This window comes from Gnatocerus cornutus, chromosome 6 (genome assembly GCF_029298725.1).
Source record: "Gnatocerus cornutus isolate USDA-ARS CGAHR chromosome 6, icGnaCorn1.1, whole genome shotgun sequence".
NCBI classification, from domain to species: Eukaryota; Metazoa; Arthropoda; class Insecta; order Coleoptera; family Tenebrionidae; genus Gnatocerus; species Gnatocerus cornutus.
The window spans coordinates 14184432-14209435 of NC_142238.1; the positions used below are offsets into that span (position 1 = coordinate 14184432).

General features: G+C 35.6%; 4 protein-coding genes across 6 annotated transcripts; 3 read left to right on the forward strand and 1 right to left on the reverse strand.

Moving 5' to 3' along the window:
* The first annotated feature begins 3588 nt into the window (after positions 1-3588).
* Positions 3589-5877, forward strand: LOC148173208 (uncharacterized). 2 transcript variants are annotated; one of them, XM_088040232.1, is made up of 7 exons: positions 3589-3703; positions 3793-3971; positions 4019-4397; positions 4444-4491; positions 4536-4712; positions 4766-5070; positions 5588-5877. In XM_088040232.1, exons 2-7 carry the CDS (start codon positions 3849-3851, stop codon positions 5771-5773), a joined length of 1218 nt encoding a protein of 405 aa, XP_087896358.1. In that variant the 5' UTR covers positions 3589-3703; positions 3793-3848; the 3' UTR covers positions 5774-5877. The 2 variants fall into 2 exon arrangements, with proteins under 2 accessions (XP_087896358.1, XP_087896359.1); XM_088040233.1 differs by having other exon boundaries at positions 3589-3971; positions 4545-4712.
* Roc2 (Regulator of cullins 2) lies at positions 5077-5632 on the forward strand. Its single transcript, XM_088040252.1, has one exon. It carries the CDS (start codon positions 5195-5197, stop codon positions 5537-5539), a length of 345 nt encoding a protein of 114 aa, XP_087896378.1. The 5' UTR covers positions 5077-5194; the 3' UTR covers positions 5540-5632.
* Positions 5878-5977: 100 nt separating the features above from the next.
* On the forward strand, positions 5978-10070 carry LOC148173210 (dual specificity mitogen-activated protein kinase kinase 7-like). Its single transcript, XM_088040196.1, has 9 exons — positions 5978-6332; positions 6391-6638; positions 6689-6916; positions 6965-7144; positions 7194-7408; positions 7456-7608; positions 7830-8428; positions 8477-8657; positions 8705-10070. Exons 1-9 carry the CDS (start codon positions 6203-6205, stop codon positions 8850-8852), a joined length of 2082 nt encoding a protein of 693 aa, XP_087896322.1. The 5' UTR covers positions 5978-6202; the 3' UTR covers positions 8853-10070.
* A 40-nt stretch (positions 10071-10110) lies between these two features.
* Positions 10111-15608, reverse strand: Gasp (Chitin binding Peritrophin-A domain-containing protein Gasp). 2 transcript variants are annotated; one of them, XM_088040243.1, is made up of 4 exons: positions 15497-15608; positions 11954-12163; positions 11507-11906; positions 10111-10350 (listed from the first exon to the last, which is right to left on the reverse strand). In XM_088040243.1, exons 1-4 carry the CDS (start codon positions 15543-15545, stop codon positions 10296-10298), a joined length of 714 nt encoding a protein of 237 aa, XP_087896369.1. In that variant the 5' UTR covers positions 15546-15608; the 3' UTR covers positions 10111-10295. The 2 variants fall into 2 exon arrangements, with proteins under 2 accessions (XP_087896369.1, XP_087896368.1); XM_088040242.1 differs by lacking the exon at positions 10111-10350 and adding an exon at positions 10820-11228.
* Between the last annotated feature and the right edge of the window lie 9396 nt (positions 15609-25004).

The window sequence follows — 25004 nt, forward strand, 5'->3', positions numbered from 1 at the left end:
TAAGTTTCTTACTCCTATTTTTTAAGACGTGAATTTCTAAAGCCCAAACTTTTTATTTGTTTAGTTCAAGACTCTAAAAAGTTGAGACTCAAAACGGAATGGATGAAAAATCGTCATTTATGATCAATATAAGCGGATTTCTCTACGAATTTTGCAAATTTCTGCTGTTTTCTCGTAATTTAGCCGTTGAATCTTTATAAAAACTAGTAGTTTTTTAGGTTTCAAGCTCTACTCTGCAAATCCAACCTATAAAACGGCCAGAATGAACAAAAATCGTCATTTGGCATTAAAAGAAGCGAATTTCTCTACAAATGTTGCAGATTTTGTGAAGATTTCTGTTGTTTTCTCGCAATTTAGTTGCTGAATCTTGATAAAAACTAGTGGTTTTCTAGTTTTCAAGCTCTACTCTCCAAATCCAACCCAGAAAACAGCCAGGATAGACGAAAAATCGTCATTTAGCATCAAAATAACCGAATTTGACTACGAATTTTGCAAATTTCTGCTGTTTTCTGTTTTTCAACAATATCTAAAGAATCCAAAGCGCCTCAAAAAACGAATTAAGGGATGTGAGAAATTGGAACAATTGAAAATATCTGAAGGATTTTAAAGATTTCAAAAATTCCAACCGAAATCAAAAAATTTAAAAAAATTGAAGAAACTAATAAATCAAAACAATTTTAAATCTCAAGAATTTGAACAGCTTAAAAGATTAATTAAAATAAATTGTAGAAAAAAAGATTTGTAGAAGTCTTATCAAGAAACAATTTAAAAATTTTATTTAAATACTTAAGAAATTTGTCGATAGCGTAAAAAACGAGATAAAAATAAGAATTCGATTTTATTTTAGAAAATGTAATCTATTGGAAAGCTGCAATTTTGCCCCAAAAGAATGCAAAACTAAAGAACAAAGGAGAATTTTATATCCAAAATGTTCAAATGATCGAAAATTTTTATTGTAGATATATTTTACTCCTATAAAAGTATTATTTTATTAAATATTTTATCCATAATTTATTTATAATTGTCTAAATGCATTTTTTTAATAAAAAATAGAATCAACGATGTATTAAACTGTCAAAATTAAGATTGTCCCGGCGCATCCACCATTTTATAAAAGTTAAAAAATCAAACCTCAAGATAGTTTACAAGATGACGTCGGCGCTGATGCTAAGTAAGACAAAAAATTTTGAAATTTAAGTCTTACAATAATTAATTCTGCGAAGCAGATCAAATATTAGCAAAACTCAAATTGTTTCTATTTCTTTGTAGGAGGTTTATTTGGGAAAATCAAAGAAAAAAGAAATCGAACGTTGATTTCCATACAAAAGTTCACTTCAAATGTAAATTTATGGCAGGAGTGTTCGTTACATCAAATGCGAAGAAACATGGAACTAGTGCTTAAAATGCAGACTTAGTTTGCAAAAAACTTATAAAAGTGACAAGTCAAGAGGGTAGCGATGAAGTGTGACTCTCTAGCCCCCATTCACCGAACCACCCTGCAAAAATGAAATCAGATATTTTCCCAAATCTCCAAGGGTTGAACTGAAATCCAATTGGCTGCATTGTAAATTGATTAGACATTATCATATCGATAGCTCATCCAGTCAATTATAAATTTTTCAATTGAAACTAAACAAATAAAGATAATCGTTATACATGACATAATTAGTGGTTTTGTAATCCAACTGCTCATTGGGCGACTATTCGCATTTCATTTAAATGAAATGCTAATTGAAAACTTCATCATTGCGTGAATCCAATGGATTAGTGCGAACAATACAGTTGTATTTTGTTAAATAATAATTGATACTTGATAAAACGATATGAAATCGCTGTCGACACAAAAACAAACTCAGCGGTTTGTCGAATGAATTATGAGTTGGAAAGTGCAACAATGTCAATATAAAACAGGCTCATTGTGAGTATTCTGTGTGGTCATATTGAATCTTGATTGGCAGGGTGTTTGCGGGAAAGGGGGGTTAATTCAGGGTGAGATTTCATTTCATATTTGTCCGGATAGGGATGGCAGGGGAGAAAAGGGCACCATTGTGATAATGAGCCCGTAGGGCCACGCCGCGTCAATAACACTTGTGGTTTTATATATGTTACTGGCGAGATTATTACATTTCTAGCCATTGTTAATGTCAAGGGTGAATCAAGCGGTAAACTAGAAAAATTATCCGTCGGGGAGGAACACGCGAATTGGTAATAAAAAAAATGCTAATACATGATAAATCTCGTTCCGGATTTACTTTAATAATCGTAATTTTTTGTCTGTGTTAATTAACGTGAACGAAACGGCATCCGCCAAATGCAGATCCCACTCATTGCATTTATTTCGCAGCACGCACAGAGAGTACGAATTCAGTGGCGGTGGCGGCAGAGTATCCTATTAATACTCCATCATACTCTCAAACGAGCTTTTAATGCGGAACATGCATTTTTCATTTCCTAGATTCCGCGGATATCATAGCAGTGCCGTGCACGCAAATAGAGCGGGCGCGAGCTTACAATTGACAGATCCTTATTGTACTAGAGGGGTGGAGGCGACGGAGGGTGGGATGATTCGCTGCTGCAATGTAAAAATCGCCCCCGAAGGGGTTGATGCGGCTATATTGAAATCAGAGCGAGCGATGTTTGCATGTTTCACCGCAGCCACCCCCGGCGTGTTTTTGTTCTTGAAAAGTGCTTGTTTCCTGATGGATGCCTCGCTAGCGGACTACACTCGACGGATTTTTACATTGTTAACGACAGTTGACTGGCAATAGCGGATTTTAGAAAAATTACGCGTACGGCTTCAAAATGGGCTTTGTAATCATTTCTAATTAAAAGGATAATTGATACGTAAAGGGTTTCTTTCTACTATATTTTTGTCGTAATCAAACGGAAAATGGGATTCGGGCTTTTTCATTTTAACTAAAAAAGTGGGACTACATAGATTAAAGCAAACCACAGATTTTCTAAAAGACATTCGATTGACAAACCTACAGCAGCTACGAAGAAATGTTTTATACAAATATTGCAATATAACGTCCATTTTATCACAAAAAAAGTTTAATGTTTTATTTGTACTCTTCTTAGATTTTTAAAATATCAAATACAGTAGGCTCTCGATAATTTGAAGTTTTTTCCCGATTTCCTCGATTTTTCTCGATAAATTGAAAAATTTCAATGTATTTTGGTCCTCTTGTTAATTTGAAGTAAAATTTGAATTTTTCGATATAGATTTTTTGTCTTTGGTGGATGCGCCAGGACCCTAGAAGTTATCTAATGAACCACATTTTCACGGCTATTTCTACATTTTTAATTCGTTTTTTTCTAGATTATTGCTCAAACTATTATGAAAATAAATATCTGCTTGTTATTATAGCTTCCGGGTTAAATTTTTCATAAAAATTAAATGCTTATGTACAGTCTACCTTTATTGTGTACCTTTATTTCTTTATTTCCCAGTATTTCTTAATCAACATGTTTTGTGCATGCAACAAATTAATATGTTATAATAAACAAAATAAACTTTTGTATTCACTTACTTTAAAATTGGCGCCGGCTATCAAAACATTTTTTATTGCTGAGTGCACCAACCGTAAATAATTAATTCCCTAACCAAGAAAAAAATTAATGTAAACAATAACAATAATTAAGTAAACTTTAAAGCTGCCTCAAACTACACGTATTACAGAGGGGCTCTAACAAAAGCAATGTAAATGCGTAGATAACATGACAATCAGACATAACCTCACTTTGGGTTGTCAACAATGTACTCAAACTTTTTTAATTGGCTCTTTTTAGCCCCCCAAGACAATATCTAATCGGTGGCATTTAATGAACCAAACGGTTTAAACAAAATGGTTTTAATTGAGTATATTGTAATGGATAATTGTCGGTTATGCCATTCAAAACCTGGTCTCTATGATATCAACACTGATAAAAGACTAATAAAAGACATTTACGACTGTCTCAAACTCAAGGTATTGTTGTGGCGCCCCTCTGGTGTTTCTAAAAGAGTGTCTTTTAGGTCAATGATAAATCACAACAACTATTACCACCTTCTGTGTGTGAGGAATGTAAAGACAATATAAAATCGTTTTCTTCTTTTAAACAATACGCACGTAAAGTGGATCACTGTCTTAGAAAATTACTAAAAAGTGGAGAAGATGTGAAGACTGAGGAACCTTTAATATGTGATAAATGTCCTGCTGAATTTAGTAGTCAGGAAGTTTTTGATGCCCATGAGAAATCGCATTTAGAGACTAGTTTTGATGAGGCAGAATTTAAAGTAGATTTTGAAATTCCTTGCATAAAATGTGGAGACATTTTCAAAACTGTGGATGAGTATGGATATCACCAGTGTTCTCTTAATTCCGGTCGGGAAAAAAGCGGCGACAATAAAGATGGTACCTTAATTTAAAGTTTATTTTAAAATACATCATTCTCTTCTAGATATACTCAGAGAATGCCCAGCTGTAGTACCAGATAATTCTGATTTTGGTAGGCATGTATTGAACAATTTCGTAAATTCATCTTAATTAAAGCAATTTTAGAAGACACCTTTGAAGAAAAAGTAACAATTAAGAATTTCAAAGTCCGGAAAAACGGAAAATTTATTTGTACCTTCGCAAATTGCAAAAAAACTTTGAGTTCAGCATACAACTTGAAGACTCACCAGTTAACTCATGAAGGGACGCGTTCGTTTTTATGTGTAACATGTGGTAAAATCAGTGTTTATTCTCCCCTGAGTGTCTTTTTGCATTTTATTTTCAAGGCAAAGGATTTATTACTAAGAATTCCCTCACGTGTCACGAGAAAATACACCTCGCAGTGAAGGCATATTCTTGTAAGTTGTGTAACATAGGATTTTCAGTGAGAAGCAATCTAAGAGCGCACGAAAAAAAGCATCATGAAGGAGTGAGATTCTACTGCTCCCAGTGCCCCAAGTCATTTTCCTCAAAATGCAGCCTTGAAAGACACGAGAATATCCACACTGGTATCAGAGAGTTCAAGTGCCAGACGTGTCCATCAGCATTCTACACAAGGAAGGAACTTCTAAAGCATCAGAGATATCATCAGGTAGAATTTGAATCTCGCGGGCACTGGTTGACAGTTTTTCCGACGTGAAATTATCTCATTTCAACAATAGGTTATGTTTTTCTAAGTTTTTGTGTCTCTGAAAAGCAGTCGATTTTACCCCAAAATGTCTTCTTCTATCGCTGATGAAAACGAAAACACCGAACGCCTCGATGGAGACTCCGCCAAAAACGAAAAAATGTTTACTCTGAAGAAGTGGAACGCTGTGGCGATGTGGAGTTGGGACGTCGAATGTGATACTTGTGCAATATGTCGCGTCCAAGTCATGGATGCATGTCTCCGTTGTCAAGCAGAGAGCAAAAAAGATTCTTATGGAAAACAAGATTGTGTTGTTGTTTGGGGCGAATGTAACCATTCTTTTCATTATTGTTGCATGTCTCTATGGGTCAAACAGAACAACCGGTGCCCGTTATGCCAACAAGAGTGGTCAATCCAAAGAATGGGAAAATAGTTCGCTAGGAATTCTAGCCTAATTTTAGTTATATTTGATCTTTTTCAGGGCTTACGTTTGCATAAATGTGATGAGTGTTTTAAGACTTTTTTTGAACGGCACCACTTGATCATTCACTTGAGGAGTCACACTGGGGAGAGACCTTACATTTGCAAGTTTCCCAATTGTGGGAAGTCTTTTACAGAGAGTCAGAAACTTAAAAGACATCACAATGCTAAGCATGCTCAAGTGTGATTTGCAGAGCCCATCAACTTCAATTTATTTATTAATGCCTGAATTCCGTCTGTAGCCAGTAAAATGTGGAAAATAAAAATTCTTATAAAACTGTTTTTATTAAATGACGTTTTACAAGGTCATGTGACATCTGTCATACCTGCCATGTTAAAGGTTAAGAGGTCAAATTTAAATTTATGACCGATGTGTTTGTGCGAAGTTTTTGCGTAATTAAATGTACAAATGTTTTACCAGTTGTACAGTTTTAACTTTCGAGGAAATGGTTATTGACCGCGCTGAAATTTTTAAACTTTACGTTGGTACCAAGCTAGATAATTGGGCATTTAGTTTTGTCACTAGAGTGGCCATGGTTTTTTCCTTTGGCAGCTAACAAAAGTTACAGGTTATTTCGTTTAGCTGTCATTGGTTTTGACTTTGTAGTGTATAATTATGTCTAGTCCAGAACAGAAAATAAATAATTTATTAGATCGAATAAGGCAAGATTCTCCGCGCAGTCCTCAAATGTCGGGTGTCCCTAGAAATAATGGTGATGTTCCTCACAGTCGCCCCTGTCTTCAGCGTAAGTTAGTTTGAATTTTGTGTACAATGCTAAAATGCTTCTCTTTTTGAATAACTAGTGCCCATAACAGGGTCTAGTAAAAGCAGGCCCAGAGATCTAACTTTCAGTCCTAAAAGCAATGAAATCTTAGAGACTGATAAGAAAATGAAAGAAATCATGGAAATAAGTGGAAAACTAACAATTAACAATAAAGTATATGAAACAAATATAAAAGATATGGAAAGACTAGAAGAATTAGGATTTGGAACGTGTGGTCACGTTATTAAAATGAGACACAGACTTAGTAATGAAATTATAGCTGTCAAAGTAAACCCTTTCAACACCTTTTAGCTTGAACCTAATTCAATTCATTTTAGCAAATGAGGCGCTCAGGTAACACTGAAGAAAATAAAAGGATACTAATGGATATAGAAGTGGTTTTAAAATCACATGACTGTAAATATATAGTCCAATGTTTAGGCTGTTTTATTACTGATACTGAAGTGTGGATCTGCATGGAGTTAATGACCACATGTTTTGACAAGTTGTTAAAGCGGTTAGACAAACCAATACCTGAGGAAATATTAGGCAAAGTCACACTTGCAGTAAGTTTCTTCCTGGTTCTTTAAACCACCATTAAAACCACTTTTTAGACGGTGGAAGCTTTATCATACTTGAAGGATAAACATGGAGTTATTCACAGAGATGTTAAACCGTCAAACATTTTATTAGACACTAAAGGACATGTTAAACTCTGTGATTTTGGTATAAGTGGCCGCCTAGTTGACTCAATGGCTAAAACAAGAAGTGCGGGATGCGCCGCTTATCTTGCAGTAAGTCATCATGTCTTTATTTCGCCGTTTTTAATTCTTTTAATTTTAGCCTGAGCGCATTGAACCAGATCCTAAAAACCCTGATTATGACATCCGCGCCGATGTTTGGTCTTTAGGAATCACATTAGTGGAATTAGCTACAGGAGTTTTCCCCTATCCAAATTGTACAACTGATTTTGAAGTCCTCACTAAAGTGTTAGGTCAGGAACCACCTAGTCTTCCTGAGACTTTTAGTGACGACTTTAGAGAATTTGTCAAGTGTTGGTAAGTTGTTAGCTTAAGTAGTTGGGCAAAGAATGACTTTCTTTCAGTTTAATCAAGGATCAAAAACAGAGGCCTAAATATGCGAAACTAAAGTCTTTGACGTTCATAAAAAAATATGAAACTAAACATGTTGATGTGGGGGAATGGGTAATTAATGCACTGAAAGAAGCAGACGCTGTAGCTAATACAACAGCGCCTAGGTATGTTGCATGGTTAGTTTCGTTTTTTATTTTTTATACCTAGTTTAGAGCTTACTTTTTAATTCTACTTTGACTTTTCTTTTCTTCATTAATTTTCCTTTTCTTTTTCTTTAATTTGAGGTGTGTAAAGCATGAATTAAACTGTACTATTAATTAAACTACTTGGCATGTTTTACCACTTTATAATGCCTCTGGTTTTTTAACGGCGCATGTCCGTCTAGATCGAACATCGCTCAATCCACCTTACGTCGTTTTTTTACCTCGCATCAACGGCAACCACAAACCACCCAACATCTTGCTCAATACTTGACAAACATCACCAATGGCAACGCTCAGTGCCTGTACAAACCATTGAAACCACCTGAATTAAGCAACAAATCAGAAGACGCGCCTCCGGTTTATCAGAGTTTACCACCTGTTGGTCGTGGTCACATTTCTCGTCTAAGCACATTCCAATCAGCCAATCACCAAAGAAACGATAATCAGCCATATCTACACCAAAGGACAGTCGATTTGCCTCACCAAAGCACCATAGAACCCAATGAAATATACAAAACGTATTCACCGTTAAAAGCATATCAAAATCATATAGCTGCTAAATCGCAACGGGGACAAGACAACGAAGCACCGGAGACTTCTGGGGGCTCTCCGTTTCCGCGAAGAAGAGTTGATAGTTGGCGGTCGCCGACTGGGTCACCTTTACCGCTTAGGGCGCAAAGTCAAGAGCACTACAACAGTGGGAATACTAGTCCGATTATTTTACAAAGGTTCTATCACCAGCAGAAACAGCAGCAGTTAGCGAAGGAAGCCGAAGAATCTGGTGGGACCTCCCTAATTAGAACAACATAATTTTATCGAGATGTTACAGGAAAGAAAAGGTTTGCTTCCTACATCAAATTGCAGTTGAGCGGTGATAGAAGTGGAAGGACGTCTCGGCATCACAGCCCCGAACCGCCACCCAGGCTCAACAGAACTGTGAGCGAAAACCAGAGTCCTCTAGCGATTCATCGGAATTTTCTAGAAGCAAACTCACCGAGTCTCTCAAGAAGGTGGGTTTCCAAGAAAACCAAAAACACATTAATGGGTTTTTATGTAGGTATATTTCCCCCACGCCCCCAGTGCCGCCCCCAAGGCGACTCTCCGAAAGTACGTCGGTTCCAGGCTCCCCTCAACACCTCAGAGCTAGATTTCATTACACCCCCGAACCTCAGAGGCGCTTATTCCACAACAACGATGTGTCATAACACTCGTAGTTTATTCAATTTTAGAGTGAGTACTTAGATTCAGGTCGTCTGATGATGAAACGCCAATTATAATTTTTGAAAAACTTGAAACTAATTGCCTTTATAGTATTGCTGTTGCAGGGTGTGAAAAAATAAGCTAAAGCTTTTCGATTTTATGGTGCTTAAAGTTTTTGTGTTGGAATATTCAAATCATGCGTTAAGTGCTGGAATTCATGCGAGCTGTCTTTATATTTTCACGATTTCAGCGACAAAAACGCACCTAGTTTTCTCATTTTTTGTCGCTTAAACGACCTTTTTCTATTTTCGTTCTACCGGTTGTATAAGAGAAAAAGTGGTCAAACTCATTACGTAATTTGTGTAAGAAAAGGCGTCGTTGATACAATTTTCACCTCTTTTCTCTCCTGTTTATTTCTAGTCTTCTGAACACATTTCAATCACTGCCTCTTTAACGTTGATTTGAATATCTGCAAATTTAAAAGCGTCTTTTGATTTTAATTCTCGTGTGTTCTGCTGTGTTTTTAAAACATAGTCATTTTACATTACTAGTCTTTAATCCGTCAGGATGTTGGTTGCTGGTCCTGTGTATTATTAATTTTATAAGTAATTTATCGTTTTAGAATCACTTCTATAAATAATTTAGCGTTAAATGACTAAGGATAAAAAGAATTTATTATTGGACTGATATTTATTAAAAACTCGTTAAAATTGTTCCTTTGAAAGGAATCTTCCACACAGTGCGATGATGAAACATGAATTTATAAATGTCTTGCAACACTCGCGAGTGTGGATAATTTCTAACTTGACATTTTACCGAGTTGCGATGTATTATCGATATTTTTATGCATTTTTGATTAAATTAATCAAGCGAGCATTCTGTTATTGTGATCGATGAAATGCCAGACGCTTGAGTTCGGTTTCCTAATTTTTAATTACACAATTAAAAGCGTGGAGACTGATTTTACCGTTTTATTTTTCTGCTGTGTTAATACCAATTCAACATCAGTTTCGAGAATATAGTAAATTTTCCTATTTAATTAATGGCTGTTGATCATGACTTATTTTCAAATTACAGTTCTGTTGCAGTTCACTTTGTCACGATATGAAAATATCGTTTATTTGTAAATAATTAAAGATGCCATACCTGATATTACTGTATAGTTTAATTTAAAAGATGTAAATATTACCTACCTGATTATAATTAAAAGATATTTTAAATGACTCTCACTTTCATTCGACCCCGTTCAATAAAACAAAACTAATCAACTTATAATTTATTTTATACTAACTTAGTACACTCATTAAAGCTACTTAAACAGTATCAAACAAAAAATCAACATGCAGTGAGATTTCTGCTTTTTACTTATTAAAACACACGCGCACTTACTGGACTTCCACGTTATGAAGAGACTTACACTAAAGTTCTGTACAATCCTCGACTTCTTCTTAGTACCCTAACTTTTTCAGAGCCTTTAAGTCTACGTCTTTGTAGTAGTCTTCACTGTAGAAAAAAATGAATTAGTCGACATGAAACAGCAGTTTGATCGATGATCATGATTTTAGTTATACGCTTCATCAAACATTTTCTCCAAGCTTTCCAGGGGCATTTTTTTGAGAATTTTGTTCCAGGCGACCGAGCACTTTCAACTGGATCAGATATTTTGTATTTACAAGGTTTTTGAGGCTTTTTTTATTGGGCCCAAAATAATATCTGATTAGGGGGGCGATAAAGGACAGCCCTAAGCCACTGTTAATGATTAAAAATGAAGAATTCGTCGATTCTGATTAAAATTTCACAGTCAAAGCGTGACTTTTGGTAAAAAAATAATTCGAATCGACGACTTTGTGAGTAACTGTGTCAAGTTTAAATACAATGAAGGTTTAAGAGTTAGCCTCAGCCTGTGAGTAGAGAAGTTTCCTTACCAAGAGAAATTGGGAGTCTGGGGCAACTCAAAATAAAAACAAGGAGCTATAAAACAGTTTTTTTTATTTATAAAAATTTAAAAGTTTTGTACCGTGTAGAGAAAGAACATGTCTCAAGAGAACAAATTTCGCAATTAATTTACTTTTAAATTAAGCTATAGGAACAGAAAGTCAATCGGTTAAATAGATACCCGATTCACTAAATTAATTCTATCTAAGTTAAATAATACAGTGAGTATCTCAGTCTACCGAATGACGGTCTGCTATAGATTGAGGTTACGGGTGATGAGGTTTATGGATTAATTATCGGCGGGTTCGGGGGCGTTGCGCGACGCGGGGGCCGGCCTTGGCTTGCTCTTGCCTGGGGCCGATCTTGTAGATCCACTGCTTTGGAGACCAGCCAGCAGTTCACTCTTGCGGATGCTCTTCAAGTCCAAGTCACCATAGTAGTCCTCGCTGTGAACGCCCACTTGGAATTAGTCTGCACAGGATGGGGGCAGGCAAGCAAGGCACAAGGGCAAAGGCAAGGGAATTCGCAATCGCAATTTAGACCGCGCACTGTGGTTCTTTCGCCAATAATTCAATGGCCGAAAAAAAATTATGTTAGGAACCACGGTGCGACAATTTCGATTTCGGCACTTTTCCACAGAAATGAGTAAAGTAAGAGCATGCAAAAGTAGAGGAAGCAGAAGTTTAGTGTGGTGAGTGTTAGTGCATGAGGAAGAACAACTTACCATCCAGGAACATCTTCAGGATCTTCGCAGTTACCGGTACCATCAGCATCGCCGATTTTGAAGACGGTTCCAATGGGGCATCCGTACTCTCTTGGGGTGCCTTCCAAACAGATGTAGTATTTACGGCAGTCATCAGGATGGGCATGACGAGAGAAGGTTCCAGAGTTGGTAACTTCACCAGGGGCCGGGCATGAGAACCCTCCAGCCACTTCTTCGTTTTTACATTCTGGGACTTGGTCAGCCCACATGCAGACACGGGCTTCACGGTCGTAGGCGAGACCGGGAGAGCACTGGTATCTGGAGGCTTCGCCGTTCCAACAGTTCCAGAAAACGTCGCATTTGGCCTCGTCGGCGAAGATACCGTAGAGACGCTCACAGTGGGTGCTGGAGATTGGAGGCTCTGAAAAACAACGTCAATTCACGAAGATTGGGGGTGGAAATGAGTACCAAGTTGTGTTCTGTCGCCGCATTCCACGTTGTGGATGTAATCACAGTTTTCAGTCAAATATTTCGGGTCACTTGCATCGAAGGCCAAACCGTTTCCGCAGGTCTTCAGCTCGGCGACGTTGTTGTCGCACTTCCAGTATTTGTCGCAGGAGGTGTGATGTGGGTAGAAGCCGAAGTCGTCGGGGCATTTGAAGTTTTCTTGCCCCAAGGCTGCAACGAAGAAAAAATGTTCTTAGAAATAATTAATAAAAGTAATTCAGGTCGTGTTGATCTCCGACTGTTTTGAAAGTGTTCGATAACCTGAAGCGCATTTTAGTTATTCGCTCCACTTGTGATTTTCTGATGTATTCAGTGACATTTTGGGTAACCTATCGACATTTTAGTCTTACGCATACGAGGACGCAATAAAAAATGGAAAGTGGAATCCTGTAATTGCAGCTCAGTGCCTGAAGAGGAAAGGTAATATGAGCAGCATATTGCGCCATGAAACAACGATCAGGTCGAAAGCAGCGCCGGTTTTTTGTCAGCTCTTGGACTAAAAGTGAATTTGAAAAGTGTTCCACATCGGGGTCTTTCACCCATGCATGCAAATACACCGCACCCAAAGTTCATTGGTGCATTTTATTTCACGCTGCAGTTCCTGGAGGGTGCGTGAAGAAGACTTCATTTACATAACGAAATTCAGTCCATCAAAATCACTACTTTCTATCCATGCTAAAGGTTAAGGTCGGTTCACACATTTCAGCGCTGATTAGTCGCTCCAGTGAATCTAAACTGCAAGTGATAGTTACTTTCTACCTTAACAATGCGTTTTTTCTGAAGGTCACGTTCCGACACCGCCAAAAAAGTTAAACGCTTTTCGCGGGTTTTCAGCTGGACGCGCTGAGACATTGGAGAAAGTTTCGAGGAATTTTACTTGTATCGACACTTACGCGTTTTGTTATGACATTATTATATAATTTGTTATTTGATTATGTATGTAAGACTGACCCTCAATAAAGTTTTGAAATTAAAAACTACAATTCCATCACAGACCTTTGCGGTTATTATCGAACAATAGTTTGATTCTGAGATAAGAGAGTCAACAATGCGACAACTGAAGCAAGTTCCTGTTTTTCTAAATGGAGACTTACGATCACTGTGAAAGTGAATGACGCAATTATGGGTGAGATATATAAAATTGTGGTGACAGATTAGGTAAATAATTAAGTTACTTATGAGTTATGATACGCCTAGTTATGAAAGCGAACCCATAATGCTTCATTTATTTGCTAATGTATACAGGGGGAACCATAAATTTCATTCCTAAGATCCGTGCCAAAGTAACTCAAATTATGTAATTCCGCCTCTAAACTAAAAATCAGGCACGCGACGTAAGTGTAGGAAGTAACAAAAGTTCATGTATACAAGTGCTAACTGTGTTAAGGTGTCACATAATGTGATATAATCGACCGTTACACCTTTAGGCCATTTTGTTTTTTGGCTTGACTAATAAATTCGTCCAAATTTATGCTCAGGGTGGAATTTTTTAAATGAGTTCGTTCATTACAGATTTTGTAATTTTTTAGAAAAACGGGGTCCTTGACATTACTCGCGATTTGTTAAGACAGTGTTGAAAGAATCTTTGACATTTGTTTTAGTAATAATTCCCTAAAGCGCGCTTGAAAAAATATGCAAAGTGGTCAAATGTTGGCAAGTGCAAGGCCGAAAATCACGATTTCTCAGTACAGTAGAACCTCGATTGCCTCAATTATCCGTGCATTACAAAAAACACAAATCGAAGACCAACTATTTCGTATTTTTGCTTCCAATGTTAGAGAACTTAAAGTTTGGAATTTTAGTAAAGGTTGGTGCAGTTTAATGAGATTTAAGTCAGTGCAGAACAGGTGAAGTTTAAGATTTAAGTCAGTGCAAAGAACAACAACAAAATTATGAGTTAAAATTTTTGTCTTTGAATAGTAGTATTCGCAAACATCAAGAAAAATGCTTGAAATAAATTCTTTTGCAATGAAATCTTTCGTAATTAAAGAACCTGAAAACTCAAGTGGTAGAGAAAATTTTGGGACCAAAAAAGATATAAATGAAGGAAAGACCACAAAATAGTTACTTGTAATATATTTGATAAGAGTTGATTGTTTTAATTTCTTTTAATATTAAAAATTGGTATTGTTAAGATGTTGATAAATTTTGTTAAAGTTTTATAGGTATACAAATTTTGAGAAAACGTTCCAACTAATTCTGTTGCCTTAAAACGTATATTTTTGAACAACTCGATTACCCGTGTTTTTCGATTATCGTGCAGAGAAGCACGGATAATCGAGGTTGTACTGTACTATTTTACAGCTCCATTAATGTTTATAGCATGTATCAACATTCTAAGTATGAACAATTTTGCATTAATTATAGTAACGGTAAATTGCGGTACTCAAATTTAGAAATCCTGAAAAAGTTCACTTTTCGTTAATCCAAATCGAAAGTAATGAAAGTGATGTGGTCAATAATAATCACTAATTCACTTTTCGCGGGGGCAAAGATTTATTTCTCTAGTTTACATACTCGAACAGAAACTGTTACAATAATAATTTCTAGTATTTAATCTCTCGTCTGGTTTATTTGTAACACTCTTCGCTCGACTGGAAATTGAAATAAACTTAAAAATTGGAGCTGCCTTCAGCATTGCTTTAACCTACATCGGGGTAATTGAAAGTTGAAAAATGAAGTGATTAAAAGAATTTGAGACAACGCGGATATATGCATGTATTTATAGAAGACAATAATCTTATGCAGAAATGTGTGCTGAAGGTTGACTGGTACGGTTTTTATTTTGTAAAAGTATTCAACGGTTTATTGCTATTTCCTGAATCATGAAATGTTACCTATAATTATGCACTTGTGTTATTGGTAACTGAATCTTCCAGAGCCGTTACTTATATAACATCTTCACTTTATTATTAAACATTACGTGGTTTGAAATTTAGGAAGTTCAGTGGTTATAACGTGATAATAGAGTTTTGTAATTCTTATTACGAAAAATATAATTGGAATAGTTAGCAGCAACATTACTCGTTCTTGGCGAACAGATTGTGGTTGTAAATTGTAAATAATCCGTTCACAATAAGTTTCACAACCTACTTACTCAGATATTTCACGCTTTAGAAAAAGCAGTAGAGCGCGGATTTTAGTGAAAAATTGCATTAATGTTTGTTTAATTATCATGAAATTTCAATTGATCGAGTCAAAAGGTAATTTCACTAGTTAAACAAGCCGTGAGCATTGTTAAATTAAAACTTGACCATATGTTCCAAGAAAGTATAATAATTGTATGTCACAAGTACAGAGCAAATCATGTTAGTGGAATTTTGCATTTCACGTCTAGAAATTTCTTATTTGAAAGTCGCGTCTTTTCCCAGAAAATCAAACTTTTGGACCCGATCACAATTCTGCCAAAAATCACTTTCAAATTCGCGAAATTTCTACCCGTTTCACTGCAATTCCACTATCACAATAATATCCAAAAATGCGAAAAATTGCACTAGTACGTACCAGAGTAGGTGAGTGCACTAAGCACCAAAAAACACGCGAAGGACCTCATCTTTGTGCACTAAAGTATGTATGACTGTCTTTCCGCAGGAGGCCTGCTTACTTTATACCTGCTGTTGCAGGACCCCCCGCTTGCTGATCCTGCTGATAGCTCTTTCCTCAGTCTGTCTACCAATATATTGCTTTCCATTGCACGCCACTGACGATGCCGGCAACGTGGTCTGGACATTGTCACAACATGTTTCACATACAAAATGTTTTGATTCATCATAAAAGTGGAAACTTCTATATTAACAGTGGGTTTGCTTTTGTACGGTTTTTTAGTTTGTGGCTTTAAGAAAGCGGACGAGGGAAACTCGATGGCCATATGACCGAGCAAATGGTTTTTACTAGCGACAGATGAACGGCATTTGGGATTTTGTAAGTAGGGTGTGGTGGACTAATGATCAGACTATTAATTCAAAAACTGTAAAATCTGTTGCGTGTTGTGTTTGAGATTTTTTTTTGTAACAATAACTGGAATGGGGAAGAAAACGAAATAGGAAGCAAAAATTAGAATTAATTCGCTTAAAATATGGACAGACATTTCAATAATTTATAATATTATTAGCAAAGTTACCACACTGTTTGTTTACAATAATTTTAAACTTTTTGCCGCTTGAAAATTCTCAGGAAGAACTCGCAATTCCGTCTCAAGGTTACAAATTAGAAAATTTGAGTTATGCATCAGCTAAATCCATTTTTATGGTCGATTAAGATTAGAGTGCCCTTTCGGGAAAACGGAAAAGTGGAACCCTCATCAGTCAACATTGTCAAAGAGAAAGTGGCTTTTCTTTCCCTTTACTTATTACTTCGTTATTACTTACTTCTAATATTCATTATCAAGTTTATTTGCAAACATCGCAAATCATTGAGTTTTTTGACCCGCGTTTCGTCACCTCTCTCGGTTTTTATTTTTGTTATAAATTTGGTGGATCAACGCAAGGAAGTTACCGCATCAAGAACAAACATAAAAAATTAATTGCCTTGCTTTAATTAAAACATTATGTTAATATCGATATTGAAAAGTGTCAATTTAGGGTGCGATGGCGTATAAGGGAACAACAAGAAAAAGTGGATCAAGTACAGACCAAGCCTTCTTCCATTTGACATTGCCTTTAGTCAAATCAATCAAGTGGCAATTTGCGAGTTATTGTAAGCATCGTTACTTACTCTTGAGGACGTTATTGTTCTGTACTTTTACCACCGAACAATCTATTTTTTAAGAGTTTGGAGGAAACGAAGGCTGGACGATGACTAAACGCAAATCGTGCGTAGTCAGTTGAAAGAATGAAGATTTCATCATCAATTACCAACTCTTATAGATGCTTGAGTTTAATTTCCTTGTATGAATAAGGAAAGATCTCGCAAACGCGACACCACACCCAAGCGCTGACCACCTTGATCTGATTCCTTCATAGCGACATTCCGTGGTCAGTTTTTACCGCCTTTCGCGCCCTCAACAACCCTTAAAAACACCACTTTATTACGTGTAGGAAATTCCACATCGTTGACAGGGGTGGAAATGAATTTTCTTTGCGAAAATTTTACGGTGCTGACCATTGACCTTAAACAATCACGTCGGAAGGTCACATTTTTAGTTCCTTGTCAATTTTCCTCATTTTGTCGCTTTCACACTTTTCAAACAATGTCCCCCAAACTGATAAAAATCGATCTAAACTAGGATGAGAACTCGACTCGGTAAAGATCAGAAAGCATGCGAAATAGATCATGATTATCTTCTTTTAAAACTAGGACAAAATCGTCGTAAAATCACTTGGTTTACTAATGACACGCATAAAACTTTATGAAGACATAGTTTAATTAAAATGTACCGGCAATAATAGAGTTTGAGGAGACAAGTGCAGAGAAAGTGTCAAATAAGCATTGTCACAGGGCAAATATGTATAGTGACTTTCACTCTTTCCAGAGTGATCACAATGCTTGAGCATTATCGGTAAAAATGTATCGAATTCCTATTATTGAAACCGGTAATTTGTGTGCTGTTATTTTGCTCTATTAAAATACTTCTGTGTATTTAGAAGCTTGGGGCAAGAGAATAAGCCACAAATTATAACAGCAGTTTGCCTTCGAATGCCTGAGATTTTCTACGTATTTCTGCGTCAAAATTGAAGAGATTGTCATAACATCCACATGGGTGGTGCAGGGTTGTCAGAGGCACGGACTTTCTGCGAATTAATGAATAACAAAATTTTATTGCCATATTCGATTTGCGCTTTGCGCCATCAGTTTTTTTTGCGAATTTTTAGATGAAAAATCGTTCTTAGAATTTCCAAAAGTCGAAAGTTGCAGTTTTTCGCGAAAATTTATGACTAAAACTATGCCAAATTTTTGATATCGTTATCTCGCTTATTTTGTGGAATAAACTTGAGTTATTATATATCAGTGTACGCAGAATTTTCCCCAGATTCCAAATCTGGGATTGAAATTCAGATCTGACAACAAATAACTGAGTTATGGCCGATCAAAATTTCGGATAGTTTTTTACGTACTCATAAATATGTGGAAATTTAAAAAATGTGTTGTTTTAGCATTCAAAATTCTGCAAACTGTCAGGAAAAGCAGTGTGTAATTGAAGCTGATGAGAATTTTATTAAAAATTGAGAAGATTGGCGCATTCACCAATTTGCATCTCGGCATACGAAGCGATCAAATTTCAATCAAATGGAAGCTGAAAATTCGTTTTATTTCAAGGTGTTGGGCCTCTCCAGCTGGAACTAGGTTGTACGCAAATACCCAAACCTTAAACTTGGCAAAGACCTGCAATTTTTTCACTAAAGTGTGCTAGAAGTTGTATAATTACTACATATAAAATCACTTTAGATTGTGGGCATTTGCAACTAGGTTTAGGTCGCAAAGGCTAATTAAACTTGTTAAAGACCTCCAAATGGTAATTTTCCAAAATTCTACACAAGAAGCAGCCAATCGATAAATCGGAATCGTTGATGCAACTCAGTGCATGATGAGCAAGCATTTGAAAGTTTGGGTGTGCCTCTTGTAAATTTTTCAAAAGAACACCGAAACTGAAACTTTCTTCTTACATTACTTTGTACTATATCATCAATGTGTTCTTCCAATTAAGCGAGTTATATCAGTTTTGAGCGTTACATCACTTATTACATATATTCGCGGTTTAATTTTCGGAGAATGAAGAATTGCTCGATTTCTCTGTGAAAATTGATTCGTATCACGTAACTCGCAGAATTTGAATATTTTCGCCTCACCCATCTCTAGGTTTTCACTGTAGCTGTACATACCAAGCACGACTTTTTGTCCGCTGACATTGGAACAATTTGCAGGTAATTATAAACAGCGAAAATAAATTCCAGACATTCTTTCCATATCGGATTTATTGAAAAGTTTCTTGAAAGAACCAGGAAAGCATCTTACCGCGACGAATAAATCGTCTCAGAGGACGGATATTTCAGAACCATGCTCTCAAGGTCCAACTGTGCCCATCAGACTTCTTACTGTCCGCTAAATATTTTAATGTATTCTCGTTAATTCACTTTCACTATACACGCCCATGCAGCCACTATGTACTGTATAATCTACAAACGCCCATGGATTTGTAATGAACGAGGAATGCGCCGTTCTTTCAACGGGATGGACTTAGATTCGGCCCCAGCAGGATCATGGGCTATTACGAAATTATTAATGGTTCCTGGATCATTCCATATTACAGTGATTTACGTCGAATTTTGACAGCGACACAAAAGGCAAACGCGACTTTCTCTGGGCCCATAAAGTGTGATACACATGAATTATTCCAAAAGTGAAAGTGGCGGGGTTTTCCGAATTTAAGGGGATTTGATGGGTTGGTGGCGACCTTTCCGCACTACGACTATTTATGTTGATATTTTTTCTAAACCTACAGAGATTGCGAATCTTCGTATTGCAAAAATGTGTGGATGAGCGACATGGGCGTCTTTTAATAAGAGTTCTAATAATGTCATAATTCATAGTTGGAGTTGAGCAAGACGAGGAGATTCAATCTGTTATTTCGAGGGGTAATAATTTAGATTTAAAATTGAAGTTTTGTTAATTCAACACAACGATAAATTTCACAAGCGATTTTTAAAATCGTTGGGAAATAAATCAAGAATTTAGACATATTTACATACATATGAGTGATAAATTAATTTCCAAGGAGAAATGGAGTTAAATCAACTCGAATCGTGTAGTTCAATAAATTAAGATGTTTTATTGGCATATCCGATTGCGCTTTGCGCCATTGTTTTTTCCACGAATTAAAAAAAAAGTTTTTAGACTTAAAAAAAAAACGAAAGTTGGAATTTTTTCCGAAAATTCATGTTCAAAACTGTGGTAAAGTTCTGAAATCGATGTCTCCCTTATTTTTGGAGTAAAGTTGCGTTATTATACCTCATTTTAAATGCAGAATTTTCTGCAGATCTTGAATCTAGGATTGAAATTTAGATCCGACAACAAATAATCTTTTTCCTCGGCTCATTTTACGTTAGAAAAAGTTCTAAGAAACCCAAAATTTGATAGTCGATTTTTCGCGAAAAACTGAAAAAACATGAGAATTTTTGAATTTTTGTCAACAAATAACTGAGTTATGACCGTTTGAAATTTTGGGTTGTCGCCAGAGGATCACATTTTTGAAGGTTCAAAACAATTCGTGTTCGATATCTCGGAAACTATTTTAGACATTGAGATGCGGTTTGCGCCATCGTTTTTCTTGGGATTTTTTTACATAAAATAGAGTTTTTTGTTTTTCCAAAAATCGAAAGTTGCAGCTTTTTGCGAGAATTTACGACTAAAACTGTGCCAGATTTCTGATATCGATATTTCGCTTATTTTTGGGAAATAAATCGAGAATCTAGACATATTTAAATATATAAATATGAGTGATAAATTAATTCCCAAGGAGAAACGAAGTTAAATCAACTCGAATCGTGTAGTTCAATAAATTAAGATGTCAAATTTTGCAACAGAACAAGGGAAATGCGGCAAGAAATTATTTAAACACGGCCCTGTTTGTCTCGGCAAAATAAAATAAAACCCTATTTGTGCAACATCAAATGCCAAGAATGATTTTCGACGACTTTTATCGCGATCCATTAATCATAATTCTCTGTTCGTATCTGAATGGTCATAAATTACTGCAGTCAGAATTCAGTCAAATTACACTTTCAACTATAATAAACAATAATGTTTAAAATAAGATGCAATTTCTGCCTGTGATTTACGATCTATAAAGTAATGGAAGCTTTTATTTTTCTGCTTGAAATTAAAATTTCTTTAGATACTTTCCATTTCCACTTTTGTATTATTTTTAGTTACAAGTCCCACTTATTTAAATCAAAATTGTTTGCATATCAATAAGGTAGCTACATAACAGTATGTCTCATTATTCAATAGCGGTTATGATTACTGTTTCCAGTTTTCCCGGAAGCATAAAGTCGAACAATATCGGAAAAGATGATCTGTTTGTGTGCTAATGTGACATTTGCGATGAACCAAACAAACGATCTAAAATGGTAAAGCACCGAAGTCGCTCTATATTTTCTTATAATTGCACGTTGATAAAAATCTTCGGTGCTTTTCAATGGATCTTCTTCCGCCGGTTTTCTTAGAACTGTTACATAACAAAGTTACGCAAATGATTAGTATTCACGAGCATTGAACGCCAATGCAAGTTTATTATGCATTTGTAGGCAGGCATTACCTTCGTGGTACCCTGACTGAGATATAAAATATATTGGAAATGTCTCGAACATTATGCAGTTGGTAATTTTAAGTAGCAGCTGTAGTTTAATTGAGGAAGTACATTAATAATTAATTTTTCAACCAAACTAACATTTCTAAACCAAAATCATTGACATTACGTTAATTCTTATGCATTTGCTAAATTAAAAGAAACCTTGGCTTAAATCGAGGATCGTGTCTTCGAGGTACTAAATCAGAAAAAACAATTCTTAATAAACAAGTGCATCTTACCTTCACCTTCCACATTTTGATCTTTCAGTGAACAAGAAATCTCAGGGTTAGTTTGTGCAAAAAATTTCGCTGTTACTTGTATTTTGAAATCTTCTCTTAATTACTAAGTTAATAGACGTGATTGAAACATTTCAACGAAAGTCTAAGTGGTTTACCTTAATTTGGATTTTCTGATAGGTCAATATTCACTTGCATAAGTTTTATTTTGCAACTGCAAAAACAAAAAAAGGCTGCAATTGTGTGGGTGATGAGCAAGTTAGAAAGCTGATGATTTGATTATAGTTGAACTTGAATCTTTTTTCTAATAAGGTTGCTCATGTCAAAGATCAACTCTTTTGCATATCCCTTTCTTTAGCGTTATCCTTCCCAGAATACCAAAGGTATAATTGAAAGAATTTTTTGATCGTGTCGGAATTTATTTATTAAATATTGTCTTATTAAAGAATCGAAGGATATAGCTCTTTAGCCGTGACTTCCGTCAAATAATAATACGTGCTCTTGAATTTCTTCACACACTAGTAAAGTAACGGATATCAGAGTATTATTCAAGGAGTATAACAGTACAACAACTGAAATGTAAATTCGGCATGTCCTTTCTCACAGTTATAATTTACCAAAAAATTCCGTCTAGTGCTTATTCTACGATTTCTAAATTAAAAGTAGTCTCAAGTTGCCGGTAAAATACCACACTTTTGCTGTTTTAATAGAAATAATTAGAAATTATGCGCGTACTATATTCAACGGTTGGATGAATAAATTTACATTTTTACGGTCTAGATTTATTACGCGTGTGCTCAGATGCAGTGGTAAAAATTTTACGCTTGTCACCTACTCGTACATTCCAATTCTGATTAAAAAACTTCAATGCAATGGAGTAGTCGCCAGAGTATCAAATTTTTGAAGGTTCGGAAATATCGGTGCTCAATATCTCGGAAACTATGACAGATGGAACGATGCGGTTTTCGCCATCGTTTCTCTCGCTATTTTTTAGCTAAGAAATCGGTCTTAGATTTTCCAAAAGTCGAAAGTTGCAGTTTTTCGCAAAAATTCATGACTAAAACTATGCCAAACTTCTGATATCGATATCTCGCTTATTTTTTGGAGTAAGCTTGAGTTATTTTTTTTATATTATATCAGTGTATGCAGAATTTTTTGCAGATTCCAAATCTTGGTTTGAAATTCAGATACGACAACAAATAAATGGGTTATAACCGATCAAAATTTCAGATAGTTGATTTTTATTTTTCAAATTTTTAATGCTTGATATCTTCGGAACTACAACAGATAAAGAAAATTGGCTTTGATCTTGTTTTTAGGATTCGTTCTCAAAAATGCGAATTTGATCAAATCAGTTGCACAAATGTTTTCAGGGCAATTTGAAACTTTTTAAAGTTTACAGCTTCAGCTTTTCATTTTCTTCGTCTTTTCTTATCAGTTTCTTTATATTTTTTCACCTCTAGATCGTCATTTTATTGAATTGCTTAAACCTAAACAACGAAGAATCTAAAAAACTAAAAAGTTTTGTGTGCCTAAATCCTGACTACTTCATAAAAGCAAAGAAAGAAGTCCCGCTAACTGCCCGCTGATTTATTGTGTAAACATCGTATGCAAACGCGTTGCAATTTTCTCATTTGAAGAGAAACGTTTTCGAATTGCCGGTAGACATAATTAGAACTGAAATGAAAAGTTGTTCTCCTTGTGTACAAAGATGGGCACAACTTGGCACAGTGAACCTCTGCTGGCCCGGAATCTTCAAATAAAATTAGCTCGAGGGTGTATCGTAACAGGATGTAACATCCTTGGATGTTAAAATGTCACAGTTCTTCTTGAAATGCCAAGAGAAGCCTCATGAATGAAGATAAACATTGTGTCTCAATTAAAAAAAACATCCTCTTCGTAGATTTAATCAGTTTAGACCTGTTAACCTTGAGATGGGAAAGTTTGGGCATCCAAAATTATGGTTCCATAGTGATCAGTTTTGAGCTTTCTTTACATTTTGTAAATTGTGGGCTAATTAATTGCTTAATTATTTTAACGTTGTTTCCACACCATTAATGAAGAAGTGAACCTGTGGAGGCACTTTCTAGCTCTAAATTTTAACCTTGTGTTAATTGGAATTTCATAATTTCACACGAGGAATTCTAGAAAAACCGAGAAAACAATTCGACAGTGTGTGATGAAAAGTTTAAATATTTGGAGTATCGTAAGAGATTCGGCACTTTCACTCCGGCGATCACTGGAATAAACTCATTATATAATTGTACACAATCGCAATGATTTTCATGTTGTTTATATTTAAGTGGCACACAGTTCAGTTCATCTAAGTTCATGAGCATTTAAAAGAAATATGTAGGTCTTCTTTTAGCTCCTCAAAATCTAACATTTCGAACGAATTTATGAAATCCGAGCTTCTTAACTTATTGGCAAATCCTTATTAAAGTAATTTTAGAAAATTTAAACGTATTGTGTTTCTTTCCATTTTTGTTATTTAAATTGAAGGTCATAAAGTGAAAACTTGTTTTTTCATCAAAATAAAATAGAGTATCACTTTCACTGTTTTTTAATTTTTCGGTGAAAAAACTTCGAAAAAAACACACCAAGGACTGGGTCATTTAATGGAGGTTTAATTGAATCTCTAATTTAACGTAAACTTAAAATAAATGACATTAAAATAGAGTGGGTTGAACTTAATTGCACGAATTTCGACAAATGTGCAATAAATGTAAAATCTATTGATTAAGTCAATCAAAATGCTAATGGCTTGGTCTAGTATTCAGCAAAAGCGGCCAGCTATGAAATGTTTGAATTTAAAAACATTGCATTCGTGATGATCATGAAATCGACGGGAATGTGTTAATGTGGAAATTAAATGGGAGCATCCAGGCGCATCCACCAAAATTGCAGCGGTGTAAAAACACACCAATTTATTCTGGTTCATAATTAATTGAGCCTAGGCGTGTCCATGAAATGTCGTCTCCACTTCAAACCTTGGTAAAAAACTAATTTTGCAAAGACATGAGATACCAAGGTGACTTTGTGGTTGTTAGTTCCAGTTCATGTGTCAAAGTTAACGTTTAAATAGTTTCCTTCAATCACAACAAACGCAGAAATATTTGCATATCATGTACTTGATTTCCGTTGACAAAAAAACTTGAGAACATCCATTGTTTTCGACCTAATCAACTGATTAAACTTGATGTTTTTCCCATGTTATTAACACGCTCAATGGAGTCTGGCATTTGATGGGTTGATAACTACAAGAAGAGAGAAGGGAAAGAAACAGGTTCGGGTTCTTTTACTTGAAGAGTAAATACAAAATATGCAGTGAATTTTGAGTTATAGCAATAACCTTGGCCTGGGACAAAGATCTGTGGGTTTCGGCAGATATTTAATTAATTATTTGGTTTGTAAATCAAGATTTGGATGAGAAGAAATTTATGGTGACAAGCTTAATCAATTGGAACTATTAATTTGTACCTATTAACGT

Bases quoted from the DNA above. Each gene is read 5' to 3' on its own strand.
- LOC148173208 (XM_088040232.1), top strand. From the start codon at position 3,849: ATGGTTTTAATTGAGTATATTGTAATGGATAATTGTCGGTTATGCCAT. The intron at 4,492-4,535 runs GTAGGCATGTAT...TCTTAATTAAAG, and splicing joins ACCAGATAATTCTGATTTTG to CAATTTTAGAAGACACCTTT. The intron at 4,713-4,765 runs GTAAAATCAGTG...TTTATTTTCAAG, and splicing joins GTTTTTATGTGTAACATGTG to GCAAAGGATTTATTACTAAG.
- Roc2 (XM_088040252.1), top strand. From the start codon at position 5,195: ATGTCTTCTTCTATCGCTGATGAAAACGAAAACACCGAACGCCTCGAT.
- LOC148173210 (XM_088040196.1), top strand. From the start codon at position 6,203: ATGTCTAGTCCAGAACAGAAAATAAATAATTTATTAGATCGAATAAGG. The intron at 6,917-6,964 runs GTAAGTTTCTTC...ACCACTTTTTAG, and splicing joins TAGGCAAAGTCACACTTGCA to ACGGTGGAAGCTTTATCATA. The intron at 7,409-7,455 runs GTAAGTTGTTAG...ACTTTCTTTCAG, and splicing joins AGAGAATTTGTCAAGTGTTG to TTTAATCAAGGATCAAAAAC.
- Gasp (XM_088040242.1), bottom strand. From the start codon at position 15,545: ATGAGGTCCTTCGCGTGTTTTTTGGTGCTTAGTGCACTCACCTACTCT. The intron at 12,164-15,496 runs GTACGTACTAGT...TCTTCGTTGCAG, and splicing joins TAGTGCACTCACCTACTCTG to CCTTGGGGCAAGAAAACTTC. The intron at 11,229-11,506 runs GTAAGTTGTTCT...GGGCGTTCACAG, and splicing joins CCTGAAGATGTTCCTGGATG to CGAGGACTACTATGGTGACT.